The sequence below is a fragment of the Drosophila biarmipes genome, chromosome 3R (genome assembly GCF_025231255.1).
Source record: "Drosophila biarmipes strain raj3 chromosome 3R, RU_DBia_V1.1, whole genome shotgun sequence".
In the NCBI taxonomy this organism is placed as follows: domain Eukaryota; kingdom Metazoa; phylum Arthropoda; class Insecta; order Diptera; family Drosophilidae; genus Drosophila; species Drosophila biarmipes.
The window spans coordinates 14,864,363-14,881,878 of NC_066616.1; the positions used below are offsets into that span (position 1 = coordinate 14,864,363).

The 17,516-nt window shown below is 45.7% G+C and overlaps 3 protein-coding genes across 11 annotated transcripts in view; 1 reads left to right on the plus strand and 2 right to left on the minus strand.

The window, feature by feature from the left end:
* Window positions 1–4: 4 nt before the first annotated feature.
* LOC108031737 (uncharacterized) lies at window positions 5–3,375 on the minus strand. Of its 2 annotated transcripts, XM_017105428.3 has the most exons (6): window positions 3,286–3,375; window positions 2,683–3,216; window positions 926–2,350; window positions 696–874; window positions 433–638; window positions 5–371 (listed from the first exon to the last, which is right to left on the minus strand). In XM_017105428.3, the coding sequence occupies exons 1-6, from the start codon at window positions 3,316–3,318 to the stop codon at window positions 220–222; spliced, it is 2,529 nt and encodes an 842-aa protein (XP_016960917.3). In that variant the 5' UTR covers window positions 3,319–3,375; the 3' UTR covers window positions 5–219. The 2 variants fall into 2 exon arrangements, with proteins under 2 accessions (XP_016960917.3, XP_050745147.1); XM_050889190.1 differs by having other exon boundaries at window positions 2,683–3,355.
* Window positions 3,376–3,672: 297 nt separating this feature from the next.
* On the plus strand, window positions 3,673–6,067 carry LOC122819128 (zinc finger protein 239). 4 transcript variants are annotated; one of them, XM_050889197.1, is made up of 3 exons: window positions 3,673–3,846; window positions 3,908–5,095; window positions 5,170–5,318. In XM_050889197.1, exons 1-2 carry the CDS (start codon window positions 3,712–3,714, stop codon window positions 4,838–4,840), a joined length of 1,068 nt encoding a protein of 355 aa, XP_050745154.1. In that variant the 5' UTR covers window positions 3,673–3,711; the 3' UTR covers window positions 4,841–5,095; window positions 5,170–5,318. The 4 variants fall into 4 exon arrangements, with proteins under 4 accessions (XP_050745154.1, XP_050745153.1, XP_043951458.2 ...); XM_050889196.1 differs by having other exon boundaries at window positions 5,167–5,315; XM_044095523.2 differs by lacking the exon at window positions 3,673–3,846 and adding an exon at window positions 5,836–6,067 and having other exon boundaries at window positions 4,877–5,095; window positions 5,170–5,769.
* Window positions 6,068–6,157: 90 nt separating this feature from the next.
* LOC108031403 (hemicentin-2) overlaps window positions 6,158–17,516 on the minus strand; it is a 109,374-nt gene continuing 98,015 nt past the window's right edge. For 4 of the 5 annotated variants that reach the window (XM_017104790.2, XM_017104787.2, XM_044095520.1 and 1 more), the window contains one exon: window positions 6,158–8,303. In XM_017104790.2, coding sequence (XP_016960279.1) covers window positions 6,933–8,303 — 1,371 coding nt within the window. In that variant the 3' untranslated portion in view covers window positions 6,158–6,932. Of the gene's footprint in view, window positions 8,304–8,463; window positions 10,731–17,516 lie in introns of those variants that run through there. The other variant, XM_017104793.3, reaches the window with a different exon arrangement.

Here is a 17,516-nt window from a genome sequence, read left to right on the forward strand (position 1 = left end):
ATAATTGTGTATTAACAGCTTTTAACGTTGTTATTTAATTGAATTTTATTTATACATAAATGTTTAAAACGTATAAATCAAAGTGCTTATTGAGTATGGTGGGGAATTTGGAAAATTTTTGTATAACACAAAATAGATACAGAATAGTTAGAAATGCTTCGGGTTTCCCCGTTTTAGTCATAATGTGAAATTAAAGCTTTAAGTGCGAGTTCGCACTGATTACAAGCTCATCAGCTTCTGAATCAGAGAACGCGATTTAACTATGGCAACATTGTTCAGATATGTGACGCTGTCAACATGTATTAGGTTGTGGACCTTCAGGGCGTCCGATAAAAAGGAAATCTGTGCAGCATTTGGTTTATGTGGAAATTCTGTAAGTAAACGTTTTAAATATTATTTGTAGATCTAAATTTAGCTTGTAATAATTCAAACCGTCAATCACGCAGAGATTTGTGGTACAAGGAGTGGTGAAGTCCAATGGATAGCGACGAATATCCATCTCAGTTATGTCCTCCACGTTGGTGTAGTCCAAGTACATCACCCGGTATTTCGCCGGCTTTTGCGGTGTGGTGATGATCTGCTCCACTCGACCGCGATACCAGGAGCCCTCAAAGCGGGCGAGTATGTATTCCTTAAGCCTGTCGAAAAAACATCAGGTGACTAAAATATGTTAAGATATAACCAATATTACTCACTGTGGCCTATAGGGCTCCGAATCGGTAATATCCGACAAACGACTGTGCAGGGTGGAATATTCACAGGCGTAGGCGCTGTCAAAAGCCCCAAAAATTCCACGATGCTTTTTAGAACTGTCCACAACAAAGACATCAATGCCTTCCTTACCCTGAATTGAGAAACGGCGTAGCTCAAAGGGCTATTAAATAATTAGTGTTGGTTTTAATTTGAAATAACAATCTATACTCACAGGTGTTAGCAGAGCTTCATGGGGTTTCACAATCCCATTTGCTTGGGGACTAGCTTTAGAGATAGACAGCGAATCCAACAATCCTTTAAGTTTTGGTAATTCCGATGGATCACCTTTCGTATTTTCAGTGGGAGGAGAAACTTTCGGCCCTAGGCATTGCGTTAAAAACTCTCTCAACTCTTCATCTTTAGGTTTTGATACCACGGCAGTTTTAATATCCTGATCATCGGGCGTTGGTTTTTCATTTTTTCTAGGTTCCTCAGGTGTATTATCAGGGGATTCCCTACTTTCAAGCCGGCTTGATTCTGCATCTTTGGTTGTGGGTCCAACTGAAGTATTGGAAATGGCATAAAGATTAACTTTTAGTTCAGTTTGTTTTGATTCCTCAACAGCGGGCTTCTTGACAATAATATTTTCTTGGTCTAGTGAAACGTCTTTAGGTAGGTCCATCGCGGTATTATCTTTTTTATCTTTGGAGTTCGCGTGGGATCGAAGAAATTCGCTAAATATTTCATTTGGACTCATTTTTTTAAGATCCTGCTCGCTTATACCCTTCTTATTGACATATGAACGGAAAAAATCGCCGAACAAGTCATTTGGCTGATCTTTCTTTAAATTCTCCTGGGCGCCAGCAACTGTTGCTTGATCGATTTGAATGTTTACTTCGCCCTCTTTATTTTTTAATGATTTTTGGGGTTCTACTGCTTTTGCTGGAGTATTATTGCTGACTTCAGACTTTGACTGATTTTGAGTAATTGGCTCTTGCCCAGTTGGGGGACTCTGCTGCTTCGGGGTCTCACTATTTTTGGTAGTGAGGGTCAGGACATCTCTAGGATTGCTCTGATTCTCTCCTTCAGTGTCTAGCTTTTTCAACAAGTCCTGGGGTTTTATTTCTGGAGCTTGAGGAACAGCCTGCGAATTATTATCCTTGGTAGTTAGCTGATCTGTTGGGGGATTTTGCTGATTGGGTTTCTCTTTCTTTTTATAATCGTTCATATTTTCGTAAATCTTTTTGTTGGCGCAGAACTCACGAATTTTTGCGTTCAGTGAGACTTTTGTCTCTGGATGCAGTAGTTCCACTTGTATGCATCCAGGAGTTTTTTCATGAACCGCCACATACACCTCGCCCTCGAATTGCGAGGTGAATGCAAAGAAGTCATCGCTCACCGCATAGTTGGCCACATCCTTGAGCTGCACCTCCAGAATGAAGCGGGGCAGTGCCAACAACTCATCACTGATCTCCCGCATATCCGACATTGTTCTCGACTTAACGACTCCATGGTCCAGAAGTTGCAGCCGGGCGGAGTGATTACCAAAGACGTTCATCACCCTGGCCCGCTGGAAGATCCCATTGTGACGAGCCAGGCAGAATCCAAAGGGACGTGGCTTCACCATCCGGGGAAGCTCATTGCCCATGATGTTAACCTGGAGATTAAAAAGTGAGTTTAGTACGATAAGTTGGTAGGGGGTTTTGGTCTATATGGAAAAACGTTTAAAATAGGTGCATATAAAGCCGATATTTAAGGAAAATTATAAGATATTTTCCGACTAGGCTAACTGGGCTATTAGCAAAATTAATAATATTTAACGTTAATTTATTCCTTTTGGAAAACAAGGTTTGGCACAACTATAAAAGTTAATAAATCGATCAACATTTGTCTTGAGAACTGGCTAATTATCACGTATTTGGATTTTCGGTTTTTCCTTACAATTCACTTAGGATAGTTTGGTGTACTGGAATTCGAGCATATACAAACCTTTTCGCACACTTGGGCAAACGCCCTGTCAGCAACTTCGCTGGCATCGCGAATGTAGCAGCGATTCGCGGATTTGAATGTCATGACGTACACCCGACTATTGCTCGGGGGCAAGATCGCATTTGGCGGTGAAACATTCTTGTTTTTCCCCTTGTTGCCGCTGTTGTGCGAGATGAGTTGCATGGGGGGATTGGGCAGCATCGCAGGTTTATTTTGGGGAGCAATATTGCTGCTGCTGCAAGTCTTATGGCCCTCCAGATCCGGAAGGAGGCCGGCAGAGGGGGCAGGAGCTGCCCCAACTACGGATTTATCACTATTAGCCGAACATGCACCCTCCAGAGATAATTCTTCGCTGCTCTGGAGCACCGAATGGGCCCTGGGATACACCAGAGCGGGCAGAGGGAAGCAAATGTAGCGATGACGTGGCCAATCCTGCAGCTGACAGTCCCTGGAGCAGTAGAAATCGCCGCAGCGCTGACAGATCCTTTCCGCTGCGACTGCGCAGAGGACGCACTTTCCCTTTACTTCCGCCGGCTGCAAAATTTCGGGTTTTCGGTATATTGACTGGTTTTCGGGGAGGCCTTTGCTTGATTTTGTTCTAACCTGGGCACCAGCAACTGCCTTTTTGGGTGGCATTTTGTCGCACTTAGTCTCACGAATCAATCACAATCAGTGTTACCGACGGGTTAAATTGGGATTTCCTGTTAGAAACTTTAGGCCTTCAAAGGCACACGGTATTTAAAAAAAACACCACGTTCCCACTGAACTTCGTTTGGCGCCAAATTTTCGAATATAAAATTAAATTATTTGAATGCTGGTACCAGTAAAGAAGATTTGCGTGTGGAAATAACAATTATTTTATAAAAAATATCTTAAATATCATTAATTTAAATTGGAGTATAAAAAAATCCGAGGCTGTAGCTCAGTGTAATCAGCTGTTGTACTCGACATCGCTGTAAATACTTATCGATAACTCTGATGGTGCCATCGGCTTATCCTGTTGACAATTTAAAATAATTTATTTTTACAATGTCGCTGCAACCGGGTGATTTGATTTGCCGGGTCTGCCTCCAGCAGGATGAACTTTTGGTGGACATTTTCGAAACCGTGGAGGAGCTGCGAGTGGATCTGTGCACCTTGCTGGAAATATGTGGCGACATTAAGGTGAGTTTTCCATGCACTTTTGCGTGCTATTTTAAGGACTTCGTATATTTATCCCTGCCAGGTGGACCGTACCGATGCGTATCCGAAGTATTTGTGCCAGGAGTGCACCAACGAGTTGCTCATCGCGGCAAAGTTTAGGAAGAAGTGCGCGGAGGCGGCGAAAAGGTTGCTGGATGAGGCTTCCAGGGTAAACGCGGACACCGCAGAACTGGTGGCGGATGAAATCATCATTTTCGATCCGAATGACTACAAAGTGGAACCATCTTCTACTGAAGAGGATGGTGTAGAGGAACCGATAGAAGTTGTAAGCTCCAACTGCCAACATTGTGGTGCGGTTTTCCAGCTACCCACAGCTCTACGTCGGCATATCGAAAAGGCGCATACCTCCGTGACCATATTCGACTGCGACAAGTGCCGAGGATTCTTTACAGAACTCCGTAGCTACCAGAGCCATAAGTGCTCCAGCTCCTTAACCCAGAAGGGCGGCCACATGTGCTTAGAGTGTGGCAAAAGCCTGCAATCCGCCTCCAGTCTAGCAGTTCACATGCGCTTGCACAGCAATGAGCGGCCTTTCCGCTGTGATTTGTGTCCCAAGACCTTCAGGACAAATGGAGCACTAGTAGCCCATCAACGGCGCCACCAACAGCTGCTGCAGTACAAGTGCCCGCACTGCGGACGCGGTTTTGTGGAGTCCAGTAACCTGCGACGCCACATAGCCGCTCGGCACACGAATGAACGCCCGCATCCCTGTACCATCTGTCAGCGCAGCTTCTCCAGGGTGTATCTACTGCAGCTGCACCTCAGGACGCACACCGGCGAACGACCCTACGCCTGCGATCATTGCGACAAAAGGTTCGCCCAGCTGGGAGTCCTTAGGAGCCATGAAAGGATCCACACCGGCGAACGGCTGCACCGCTGCCAAGTGTGCGAGAAGACCTTTACGCGGGCAGGGCAGCTCCGAAAGCACGAGATGCGACATGAAACCGGATCGTGATAAGCTTCAGCGCCGATTTTGGCCAATGCACTGGGTATCGCGGTCAAGGCGAGAGCTATCAGCAGCCTTATCATGTGTTTTGAAATCCTCTTTCAAAGCCCAGGTGATGCTTTCAGCCCACAATTGTTTGGGAACTCAGCAAGAGAAGATGTACAAAAGTGGAGTGTTGGTGGGAATAACTCTGGTGGTACTCTTCGTAGAAGGAGGCCTGTCGTCACATCGCCAAACTCGTGGAGTACACGTAAAATTACCAAGGTAAGAATTTATTAGACTCACATATCAATTATTATATGCATTATTTATTATTAAATGTTTGTAAATTTCAGCAGTGCTGGCACGGCGGCAGTGTCCGGAGCGGTGCGTAGTTTGAAGGAGAAGATTGAGCAGCAGACAGAGGTTCTGAATCGCCTGGCCAATGCCACGGAGAAGCTATCAGAAAGTTCGGGCTTCTTCCTGCGTAACTGTGCCTTGACCGACAAGTATGGGTACACCCGCATCCAACTTGAAGAGGGGAGCAAGCCGTTCGACGTCTTCTGCGAACAGGCTCTCGAGGAAGGCGGCTGGACATTAGTGCTTCAACGATTCAATGGCACTCACCGCTCCGCGCAGGAATTCCGGGAAGGGTACAACAGCATTGCGGCCGGCGAGTACTTCCTGGGTACCGACAAGCTGTACGCGTTGACTCACTCGCGCGACCACGAGCTGCTCTTCGTTATGGAGTTTGTGGACATGACCACGCGTACGTACCGGGCACAGCGGTTCGCCTTGCAGAGCCCTACTGCTCATTTAAAATGGGAACGGGAGCAGGAAACCGCTCGCTACAGTTGGTCCTTGTGGGAGCAGGAGATTGATCGCTTGCCAGCGGGTAAATCATGGGAGTGGGAGTCGGCTAAGAGCTGTACTTCTGATTTGTGCGGCCCAGAGCGATTGTGAGTTGGTTTCCTCTACTTACCTTTTCTTACACTTTTAAATAACTATTTTTTCTCGTTTGCTAGTATTGTTTTCCTGCTCAAGTGGAATTTCGCTATGCAGAACAATAGCCCGATAATGGGTCGTCCTGATATTCGACTCTTCAAGCTGCTTTTGCGACCATCCAATGCCTACTGGACAGTTCGAAGCTAAATAAGATATTCTGAACATCACACCATCTATTTTCCTTGAATAAGAGTCAAACACGGATTTCATTTTAATAACTTATATAAAGTGAATCTTACTATTTGAAACAAATGGAATGTACTGAAAAATTTGACTTTGAATCTAAGTCTAGATCCCCTTTAAAATAAAAAAAAATAACACCCAAATAAAAACTCGATAGGCTTAGTTTGATTTTTAATGTTTTATTGCATGCAGGTAAGAGTTAGTAATGTTTCTTCTCGTAATTGGTTTACATTTGCTTTGATTTGCAATTATCCTAAAAGTTACAACAAGTGACGCAGTTATATGCTATATATATCCGAATATTGTATAGATGTATGTCGGGATTGTATGGTATATTCTTTGATGAAGTTAAATTATAATTGAAGAGACAAACTTGTACTCGTTTATAACTAGGTTGGGAGCACGATTTGTCGTTTTGATTCATATTTCATTTCCATATCTAACCCGCTCGCGGGGCGACTTCGATCCTATTTGTACAATAATGTATACGCAGATTTATATATGCTTGTATATATAAATACGATTAGTCATCTTTTGATTTGATTTTCATGCATTTCGAGTAATGTACTTGTCTTAATTTAGTTACGGGTAAATTACGAAATTAGTTAAGTTCTTCGGGTGCTAATCCACGTATGGCTCAATTCTCTTTGGGTCTGGCTTCGGGTCCTAGTCGTATTCATATCTTTGTCTTCCATTATGGCGGCGGGATAAGCTGCACTCGCTCCACATCCTTTGGGGATCTTGATCAGAGTCGAAGGTAGGGGGGTCGGGTCGATTTTTTGGTTTTGGGGGTCACTTAGTCTACAAAAGCGTCGCCTCTGGGTAAAGGGAAATACGAAAGAAATCGATTTAATACTAGGTGGGCGCGGGGAGCAAACAACAGGTCAACAGGTGAGAAACAGGTGCATAACGGGGTGCCCATCCCGGATCCTTCTTATAGCGCTGATCCCTGCTCGATCCTTCGCTGATACTTACGCGCCTGCACGCTCAGGTCGTCGAGCAGGAGTTCGCTGGAGGACTTGGATCGCTTGGGGAAGATGAGCGCCTTGCGGAGCGGCGTGACATGGGCGATGGCCACCTGGGAGCGGGACTGCGGCTTGGGTGGAGGTCTGGGCGCCCGCTTCTGCTTGTGGGAGGGCTTCCGCAGCTGCTGCACAAAGGACTTGCTGACGGTGGAGCCCCGGTTGAAGTCCTCCGTCCTGTTGAGCGCCGCATCGCCCGGATACTTCTGCAGCGTCTTGTTATCCTGCGATTTGAGACGCTCGAAGAGATTGGTCAGCGTGCGGGAGCGGGGTGGCGAGGGGGCGGGATACTTGTTGAGATTCAGCTGGGGTGTACTATGCTTGGGCGTTCGCCCCGCCAGCACGCTCGCACTGGCGGTGGGCGTGGTCGAGGCCGTCTGCGCCCTGCTGGCGAAGACCTCGTCATCTAGTTCGCTCAGGCTCACCAGCATGTGCTCGTCCTCGAAGAGATCATCGGTGTTGGTCGCCGTTTGGGTCTGCGTTCCCTTCTCATCCTCGTTCTCGTCATCGTAGCAGGAGAATATCTCATCGAAGGCGGCATTCACGATGAAGGATTCGTCCTGCAACTCCTCGTTGTCCTCCAGGCTGGCATGTCTGCCCAGGGTGCCGAACAGATTCTTGCGATAGTCCTCAAAGGTGGACTGCTGCAACTGCTCCCGGGAGCGATCCACTCGCTGGGGGGATGGCCAGAAGCCGGAGGCCAGGGTCTGGGTGCTGCAACTGTTGGTCAAGACCCCCTCGTGCAAGGATTGCTGCTTTTGCGGCTGCGACTGTGTGCGTGAGCGTGCTTTTTGCTGATGTTGCAGGTTGTGAGGTTGCTGCTGCTGCAGGTGTTGCTGTTGCTGTTGCTGCAAGCGCTGGCGGTGCAATTGCTGCACCAGCCGCTGGCGCATCTCCTGCGAGCGGCGCTTCAGCTGGCTGTACTTGCTCTGGGTGGTGCCGCCGGTGGTGTTCGTCGTTTCATACTTACTCAGCTCCCGCTCCGGATGCCGATCCTCCTCCTCCGCCAGGCGACGTTGCAGCGCCAGCGTCTCGAACGTGTGCACCACACTGCCCACGTGCGTGCTGATCTCGGGTATGCCCAGATCCCCGCTAAACAGATCCGCATTGCGTCTGGTCAGCGACTTGGTGGCATGCCCATGGCCGGGGGCGTGGCAGTGGCGCAGGGGCGGCACCGGGCAGCCGGATTCGGGGGGATACTGCTCGAGGAACTCGCACGAATCCTGCTGCCAGAGCAGGTTGCCCAGCTCGTCGTGCCCGCTGCTTCTGGCCTGGGAACTCGACTGGAGGTGGTGTTGATGGTGGTAAGCAGTGTGGTTTGTGGAGTGTCGATGTTGTAGTTGTTGTTGTGTGGTTTGAGTTGTTGTTGTTGTTGGCAGATATTTCAAGCAATTCGTTAATGAAACAAATAAACAGAATCTCATTAGCCGAGCATTGGGGGTCAAAGAACACGGTCTGCTTTTGTGTGCTAAGTCTGGTGGCTGGTGAGCTTTTTAGGGGTTCTCTTCTTTGGACTCTAGGGGTCAGGGTTCATGGGGTTTCAGGGGTTCAGGGAGTGGTGGGCCTGGCTTAGGTCTACAATAGAAGTAACTAGTTTCATACGCTTATCCATTCTATGTACACAATTAACAATAAGCTGCATATATATGTGAGCCACTTCAGGTGGCCTCTCAATTGCGTTTTGACATTTGCTACGAACTAAATTAGTTTATAGACTAGGTAAATATTTAATTCATTTAGAGGCTATCATCGTACGAAAACAACAAGCTGCCCAAACAGTTGGCATTCAAAACACTTAGCTCCCCCAAAGCCTTCGTCTGCTGCATGCGGCAGCTGTAAAAATGCCAGGAATCGTCTTCCGGCAGCCGCAAAATCAAATTTGCATTGCAATCAGGAATGCATCTTGCAGCTCGAAATCCTGTTTGCAAATTCTCTCAATCAAATGAAAACTTTCAACCATTTTGGCGAACACAGAAATGTGTGTGTCTGCGGGTGTGTCGGTCGTTCTTCAAATCCAGGTATTCAATGGGTGTCCCAAAAATGCATAATATATGCGCAAATTGGTGGGTATAATTCATTAAATTATTAACCAAGTCCCAATGCCTTGCCAAGTTAATTAAAAAAGCAGAGTAATGTAATGAAATACCTTAACGAAATACCAGCTTGCATTGGAATTTTACTTCGGGTGGGTTGGATTTCCATTGGAACTGCTTAATGAGGTTAATAAATGTGCTCTTTTACCAATTAATAGAAATAATGGTTTCAATTATAATTGCAAACGTGTTTCCTATTAACACAGATCTGGCTTAATTTATAATTAACAAAATGAAGAGTGAAATGTTGTTTACTGTGAAATTTCGTAAGGCGTAAAGGTTAGGGTTGTTAAATACATGTTTATCGATAAATGAGTTGCAACCGTTGTTGTACACTGTAAGTGTGGCGGTAGCGAATGAGCAGCGATTATTTTCTAATCCCAGTTTAAGGGGAAAGTTCAAATAGGTATATATTAATCGCAAACCAGAAGAATTGTGAAATTGGATGTTCAACTTTATGTAGTTCAGCTTTCAAGGACTGAGTCTCACGAAAATGTGGGTTATGTAATGCCCTTCTGGGACACCCTTATACCTCTCTTCTCGGTTAGTGAGTGTGCGTGTGCCTGAGTGTGCTGGTGTCTAATAATAGTTATTATCAAATGGTAGGCTATCACTGGAGCTGGAATAGTGCTGCTGCTGCTGCTGCTGCGGTGGCAGTGGCAACACCTGGTTGCTGCAACCGTTGCGTTTGGCCGCCTTGCTGTTGCCGCTGCACTTTTGCTGCTGCTGCTGCTGTTGCTGCTTGTGCAGGGCCTTGAAGTCGTCCTGCGACTTGCTGCTGCTGCCCTTCGCGCCGTGCTTGCCCCCCTTGTGCCCCTTGCCGTGCTTGGTGTGCTTCAGGCTGTGGTGTTGCTGCTGCTGCTGCTGATGTTGCTGGTGCTGCAGCGCCTGTTGCTGCTGCACATGCGGGTGGCTGTAGCGATCGCTGCCGTGCTGCGGATGGTAGTGGTGCTCGATGTGGGCAATGTTGCTGCTGCTGTGGTAGTGTTGCGGATGCTGCTGCTGCTGCAGGTGCTGCTGGTTGTGGTTGCTGTTGTCGCTCGCGGTGCCGCTGCTGCCGTAGCTGTAGATCTGCGACTTGGACTGGCTGCGCAGCGGCTGCTGCTGCATCGTGGCCACACTGTAGTGGTCCAAGCTGTCGAAGGTCTGCAGATAGTGCGGATTGATCTGGGTGCAATAGTCGCCGCCGCCGCCGCTACCCTGTTGCTGCTTGCGATCGAGGGTGTTGCGTGTGTTGCTGCCGGGATGTTGCTGGTAGGTCAGGTGCTGGTAGTGCGACTCCTGTTGCTGCTGCTGCTGCTGTTTGGCCCCGTTTTTCATGGGCAGTGGCGGCGGCTGGGGGGACTTGCGGTGACCGCTCGACTTGAAGCTGTTGTTGCCGCTGTGCAGGGTCAGGCTGTTGTTGCTGTTGCTGTTGTTGCTGTTGCTGTGGTTGCTGCTGCTGCAGTCGGACTTCGTCTTGATGGCCACGAACGTGTTGGGCAGCGGCGGCAGCAGGGGCGGCGTACCGGTGGGCGTGGCTATCGTGGGTGAGGGGGAGCTGGCCACGCCCACATCCCGTTCCCGCTCGCGCTACGCGATGTGATGACCGCCAAATGTTCGAAGGACCGGTACGCTCTGATTTTTGTGGTGTTTTTTAATCGGGGATTTGTTGTTGGTTGTGGGTGGTGTTTTTTTTTTGTTGGTGGGTGGTTCACATTACAATTGTGGTGTGCGTGGTGTGTGTTGGTTAAATGCGCATTTTGGTTGGTTGGTTGTTGTTATCGGAAAATGAAATGTCAGAGCGTAAAAAGAGACGAAAAAGGAAAAGAGTAGACACTTATCATATAAGTTGTGTATGATATAAGTATTTAAATATTTTTGCTTAAGAAGAGTATACGTAGGTGTCGTGGCGTGAGTGTTGGTGTTCGGTATTTCTTGTGGGGATTGGGGAAAGTGCGTCCGTTGGCAATTGTCTTTACTGTGTTCTTTCATATCTGGTCGCAAACCGATGGCCGGTTCAGTTGGTATTCATATATATACATATATAGCTAGGCTCGACTCACGTACAGGTGCTAGTTTACAAAGGTATACAATGATAAAAATGAAAATCAAGCAGTTAAGTGTTGATACAGACTAGGTGCTCTATACATCTTATCCAGATCTCGGCCAGCGCCCTGTGAGCTTCAAGACAATAAATATGCAAAACGATCCACTTACACTTGGGAATAGCTGCAGGTGCTTTTTGGGGGCTTCATGCAAAAGGGTGCTGGGATACGGGGATGCAAGGATGCAGTGGCAGGCAGGCGGGGATTAAGGACTAATTGGAGAGCGAAACTTATTAAATTTGGCTGCAAGTTAAGCGACGGCACACCCACACAGACAGATACATAAGTATACATGCATAAAACGCTAATTAACCAGGCTAATTTGAAAGAAGTGAGCGCCAAGCTTGCATTAAGTCGAGTTAAACGAAGTTGTCCCTTTTCAGGGACTTTTCGTGACTTCTGTTTGAGGCTGGCGTGGTAGGTAATTTTTACATTAAATTAAAAAACTTTCCGCCCCTTTGGCAGCAGTAAGCGCAACTGTTTTTTCTGTCTTCCCTCCTATTTTCCTTCTGAGAAGCACTGTAAATGCACTTTATGCATAGTCAATAACGCACTCGCACACACACATGAAAGACTGTGGGGGCTTGGGGGTCAGGGGTTAAAGAAAACTTTCAGTCGCTCACTCAATGCACTCTCAAAGACACTACAGGGTGCACTTGTCGAGCAACTTGGCTCAACGGAAAAGTTGACAGGCATTGACATAATTTTACGCGCAATGACGACTTGAAGCAGCCGCAGGATGTGTCTGCATGTCGTTTTCCCCAAGTGCTCGAGTGCTCAAGAGCCACACCCCACTTGCCACACCGCCATTGCTGCATTTTCTGCATCATTTAGTTAGTGCTACACTCGCCAAATTGATGGAAATTTAATAGACCCGCCACATAATTGTGGCTAATGATGGATGACTGCGATTCGAAGACCATCTGCTGCTGTCCGGAAAAGTCCACAAAATCAAAAATGAGGAAAAAAGAAATCAGTGGGCGATGGAACAGCGGTAGCAACATCATCAACAGCAGCCGGAAATGGGGAAATGGGAACGGGAAAGTGGAGTGAGTGCGCTCGCCGGAAGTTCAACTCAGTGCCACAAAAATTTGAAAACTTTGTAAACAAAACTTTGAACTCGGCACTTTTGCTGCTGGCGCGAAACGAAACGAAAAACATCAGGCGACGATCCGCAGGACCTCTAGGATAAAAATGGCTGAGCACCCGCCCCCAGTCTCCATTCTCCCCCGGTTGTCAACTGCACAAAGTTTTCCACACGGCAAATGGTAACTGAACTTGCTCGAAACTTGGATGAGGACCAGGACAGGCACTGGAGTTCAACTGGAATCCACTCTGCATACAACAACAAAGGCGTTCATCAATTGTCCAGCGGATGTTGAGTTCAGCCGGGGTTCAGATGGGGTTTTCAGGGAAAAGGATGGGACCCGAGATTCAGATAGAGAGTGAGCGGTGACAGCGACAACGACGACGACAGTTGCAGCCAGGCTTCCGCTAAGCTCGGCTACATCCGCCCCCCAAATCACCGAAGCTCCTCCTACACACAGAGAAAAATATCACCCCTGATTTAAACCTCCCCTTTTATTGGCTATATCTATCAGTTATTACCAACATTAGAAAAAGTAAAGGTGAAAAGATGATTTTATAATATATAAATCAAACGAACAAAGTATAATGAAAATTAATATCAATATAAAAGTAAAAGCTATCCTAAATATATGTTGACTTTTCGGACTTTTGTCTATGAACATTAAATTTAAATTATAAAAACATTTTTATGTTATAAAAGGTACCTAATTTATATAAGAAAATATATCAGAAAATATTAAAAACAATTTCCAACTTTTCTCTCTGTGCACCCACACTCACACACCGATCAAAGCTAACTGCACTTTGAAAATGGCTTCTATCTGCCATACACAACACTACAAAGTACAGATGCCGAAGAGAAAAAATAAATTTAAAAGAATATTCTTTTGTAAATATTACTTTGTACTGCTGCCGGAGGAGTGGAAGATGGTCCCGCTCGTTTTGCATTTCATTTGAAGAAAATGATACAAGTTTTCCCCGCAGCTGCTGCTGTCCACCGCCCACCTAAGCCCCCCTAAAACCCTCCGCCGCCCACACGCATGTCTGTGTTGTTGCTGGGCTTTGGGCCCTATTGTAATAACTATCTCGGCGAGTGTTTGAAATGCGTTTACCGAAAACTTTTACAGCTCTGCCGCTGCGAAGTGCAAGAATGTTTAGGGTTTTCTTTCTTTTCCTTGGGGAATTCGCGTGGGAGGTACGGGCTTTCACTTCCTACTCTCCGATTTAAATAAAATGGCTCTGGTGCATAAAAGACACCCAAAGTAGTGTGCAACGCATTGCAGCAATTTCATTTATCGAACTGTAAGTGCAGCAAAATGACACAGGTATGCGCAGATACTTCTTCAGTCTTTTACAATATTGATCTAATATACCTAACATTTATTTAATGTTTTAGTACGTTAGTTATTAGCAATAAAAGTAAGATAGCTTTTTGTGTGTTTTGCAATAATAACCTTTTTTCAAACACACAGTTGCAATGCATAATTAAGCACTGCATTTAAAATTAAAACCCTTTTAATCAAACGTTTAAATGTTTAAAAAGGACGCCATTTTGTGTGCTGCATGCGAGAAGCCCCAAAAAGTATGCAACGTTTTACGTGCTGCCGAAAATATTGCACATACGCCCAGTTGTAAATACACAGTAATGGGCCATAAAAGATAGCATATTGAAGTAGTAATTGTCGAAACCCAAATCGCGCCGTAAATAACCGAAATGTATGTCCGAAAAATATGCAGGCCGGGAGCGCAGTTTAATTAAATGATTAACACGGATATTTACAGCACGAGACGGGCGAAAAAAAGAGGAAGCTTGGCACCTGCACCTGCGAGGACTTCCGCTCTGCCGTCGCACACGAACACGGGTCAACAGGAAATACAAGTTGCGGCCGTGTCGCTTTCATCGCCGCCCTGTTACCTGGATATCCCCCCCTCAAACACATATATATGGGCAGGATACACCAGTGTCCTGGGCAACGGTCAATTGCTTTGCTTAAACAGTCGACAGTCGGCGGTTGGCCGGCGTTTGTTTTGTTTGCTGATTGCGCAAATATTTGCGCAGGCATTAAACGCAGAATTGATGGCCAAATGGGACGGCACTGCCGTGACCAGAGAATACGGCCGCAATATAAATTTAAATATTAACGCCCCGACTTAACGTCGATGAGTCGAGCCTTCGTAGTCGCCGTCGCAGTCGCAGTCTCACTTGCCGGTTTTTCCTGCTGTTTTTTTTGTTTCAGCCTGCCTCCGCCTGACTTCTTGACCAAAGTGAAAGGCAAACGTTTGCCTTAATGTTAACAGCCTCGTTACTTTTTATTGCACGCACCGCGCCAAGTTAGAGGTCGAGGGTAAGCCCGAATTTCTGTGTGGTCATTACCGCAGAGGGAGTGGAAAGAGAGAAAAAGGTACCAAAATTGTGATTATGAACACAAATTTGCGCTTAAATTGCGGGTATTCTGTTGGTTAGGCGTTGCTGCTTTTTATTAAAAACCGCCAAGTCATTAAATTTTATTACAAGTTTAATTTTTCAATAAGGCCGCATAAACACGGGCCGAAGGGAAATCCAAACACGGCACTTTTGAGGTTTTTAGAGGATTTCAAAGGGGATGGCCAGTTAACTGAAATAAGTTTATCAGTCTTTACCTAGTTTATTTACTAAAAGTGGGTTGTTTTAAAGACGTTTATAGATTGGTCTGAATATTAAATTGGTGGTCATAGTGGGTTTCGGAAAGGTTCCAGAACCTGTTCAATTTAAGTTCCCTATAAATACCTATTCCATCTAAGCCAATGATTTTTAATGAACGTTTAAATGGAGTTGGGTAATAATTTATGGATTTACTCTAGTTTAATTATCAACCAAATTGAATTATTTTTTATGGTTTACAATTCCTACTATATATGTACAATGTAGGCTTATAAATTCACATATTAGCTAGACAATCTTTTTAAAAGGTTTGAGAAACATAAGCCACGAGGAACTTAATCCTCCTCCGCTATTACCATGTCAATGTCATATTGTCAAAAAGTTTGGCATACGTTAATATTTTAATTCCGCGCAAAAAGTGACTGTATTAAGTGCAGGTTAAGCACACACACACAGTGTACACCATCGACGCACAGGTGGTGCCAAAAGGTGAAAAAGTCGCGGGAGGCGGGTGTTTGAGTTAGTTGTACGGCCACTAGTTGTGTATATTTACTATTTTACTTGGCCCACCGACAAAAAGAACAAAAACGAGAAGCAAGCCGAGCCCGTAAAATTCAAATTTCATGTGTTGTGTTTGCCCGGAGCATATTAAAAAATAAAATGCACCTGCAAACACAGAGCGCAGAGCCATGCACGCACACATAAATTACATTTATAGTGGTACAGCCGGCGGAAACTTTACTTTTCCATGGATGCCATGCCATTTATGACATCCGCGCTAAAGTGCCGAAAAAAAACCCAAGAAGGAGTAGGAAGAGCTACGGCAACGCATAAAAAGCATATTAAATGCCCTGCCTTTGTCTTCGCAGCCCTATAAGACCAGTGCCTGCGTCTCGAACCAGAATCTGCGGCTCAGCAGAGGACTCCAGACTTCGGGAGGGCGTTTTGCGGAATAATCTGTAGTCCGGAGTCTGGGGGATTTTGTTTGTCATCTTTTAATGGCGCAATTAGAGCGCACAGAATGCGTTTGCTGAAATCTGAGCGGCGGCTGCTTCTGCTGCTGCTGCTGCCAGGCGTCATAAAGGATTTTTAATAATAGCGCCAAATTACAATAGACAACACAAACACATGGCAGCAAATTGCGTATACGGCGTGTGGCACTTTGAAACAAAAACCGAACCACGACAATGCAAAGTTCGGTCGATGGGCGTGGCAGTTGTCTGCCAAGGCGAGTGTTCGACTCGCTGTTTGTTTGCTGTTAGCTGTAATTTGATGCGCCATTGTTTTCCTTAATCCCACTGCACCAGCCATTTTCCCCAGCTTTTCCCCCGCTTTTCCACCGCCTTTCCACCGCCCATCCCCCCTGTCAACTGAGATTCTTTTTGCCCACTGCGTTTAGTTTTCGCTTCCAAGCCATTGCTATGCAATTTCGGGCAACGCCTTGAGGGTAATTTATGCGCGCATTGTTTCTTCATTTTGCGGGGCTTGTCATTAGTTCGGTGGAAACTGTGGGCGGCGGTGTCAAAAGTGGCTGCACTGCAGCACCAGCTGCAGGAATTTATGGTCTCCTCGCCTCCTCGCTTCCTCGTTGTTTTGTTCACGTGGCCTGTGGCCTGAACCTGCCTCCCCCCCGTTCCCAGCCGAAGAAGCAAACTTTCCATCTCCTTTCCCTGGCACTCGAATTGTTTTCTGATTCTCAGACAGAACTCATTGCCAAAACGGGCGAATTAAGCTCTTTAAGGCGACGGCCATCGACTGGCCCGATGAACTCGAAGCGGAAACGCACTCGCAATAAATTACGGCTCCGGGGGGAGCGGAGAAAGCTGTGAAAGCCGAAGATAGGGCCGTAGTGCAATACACATAAATCCGTTTTGCGAATTTATGGTGCATTGAACTTATAACGAAATACAATAAAATCTGCATGCCGCTCGACCAATGCAACGAGGGCTGGGGATCTTGCAGGCGGAAAGAACGCTCCATAAAATAATAAAATTTATTAATGTTGGAGCATTGAACTACGGTTACCTCTTCGAAATCTTGAAAGATGCCATTAAAATACCAATATATATCTTTACCAATATCAGATAGTAATAATAAATAGCCTAACAGTCTTACTAGCTCAGGGTTTGTACTATTTGTTGAAAAATGTTTTATAAATTTTTTTTTCCATTTTTTAAATTTCTCTAATTAAAAAAAACATATTTTGTTACAAAACATGTAAAAAATAGTTTAAAGCTATGAAAAATTTAGAAGGCTGTCTAAATGTCTAAATTAATATGGTATGTAGTAAGTATTAGAATGTATATTTATCTAATAAACTCAAAAAATAACAAATGTTTCCAATAGAAATGTTCACAAAATATATTAAAGGTCAACGCACTTATATCATATTGACATGATGATTATCATAAAATGTTAATAAGCGCAATAGCCCATGTGTTCTTTTCAATGAGCTCTGTAGAGTATTGCCACGGCTCGTCTCCATTGAATTGGATAATAATTTTCCCCGGCATTTTCCGAGTTCGAGCGGCAGCAGGCAAATGACGTGGGAGCAGGGCCAAGAAGTCCAGCAAAAGATATAATAAA

Bases quoted from the DNA above. Each gene is read 5' to 3' on its own strand.
- LOC108031737 (XM_050889190.1), bottom strand. From the start codon at position 3,318: ATGCCACCCAAAAAGGCAGTTGCTGGTGCCCAGGTTAGAACAAAATCA. The intron at 639-695 runs GTGAGTAATATT...TTTTTTCGACAG, and splicing joins TCGGAGCCCTATAGGCCACA to GCTTAAGGAATACATACTCG. The intron at 372-432 runs GTTTGAATTATT...GTTTACTTACAG, and splicing joins AAATCTCTGCGTGATTGACG to AATTTCCACATAAACCAAAT.
- LOC122819128 (XM_050889197.1), top strand. From the start codon at position 3,712: ATGTCGCTGCAACCGGGTGATTTGATTTGCCGGGTCTGCCTCCAGCAG. The intron at 3,847-3,907 runs GTGAGTTTTCCA...TATCCCTGCCAG, and splicing joins AAATATGTGGCGACATTAAG to GTGGACCGTACCGATGCGTA.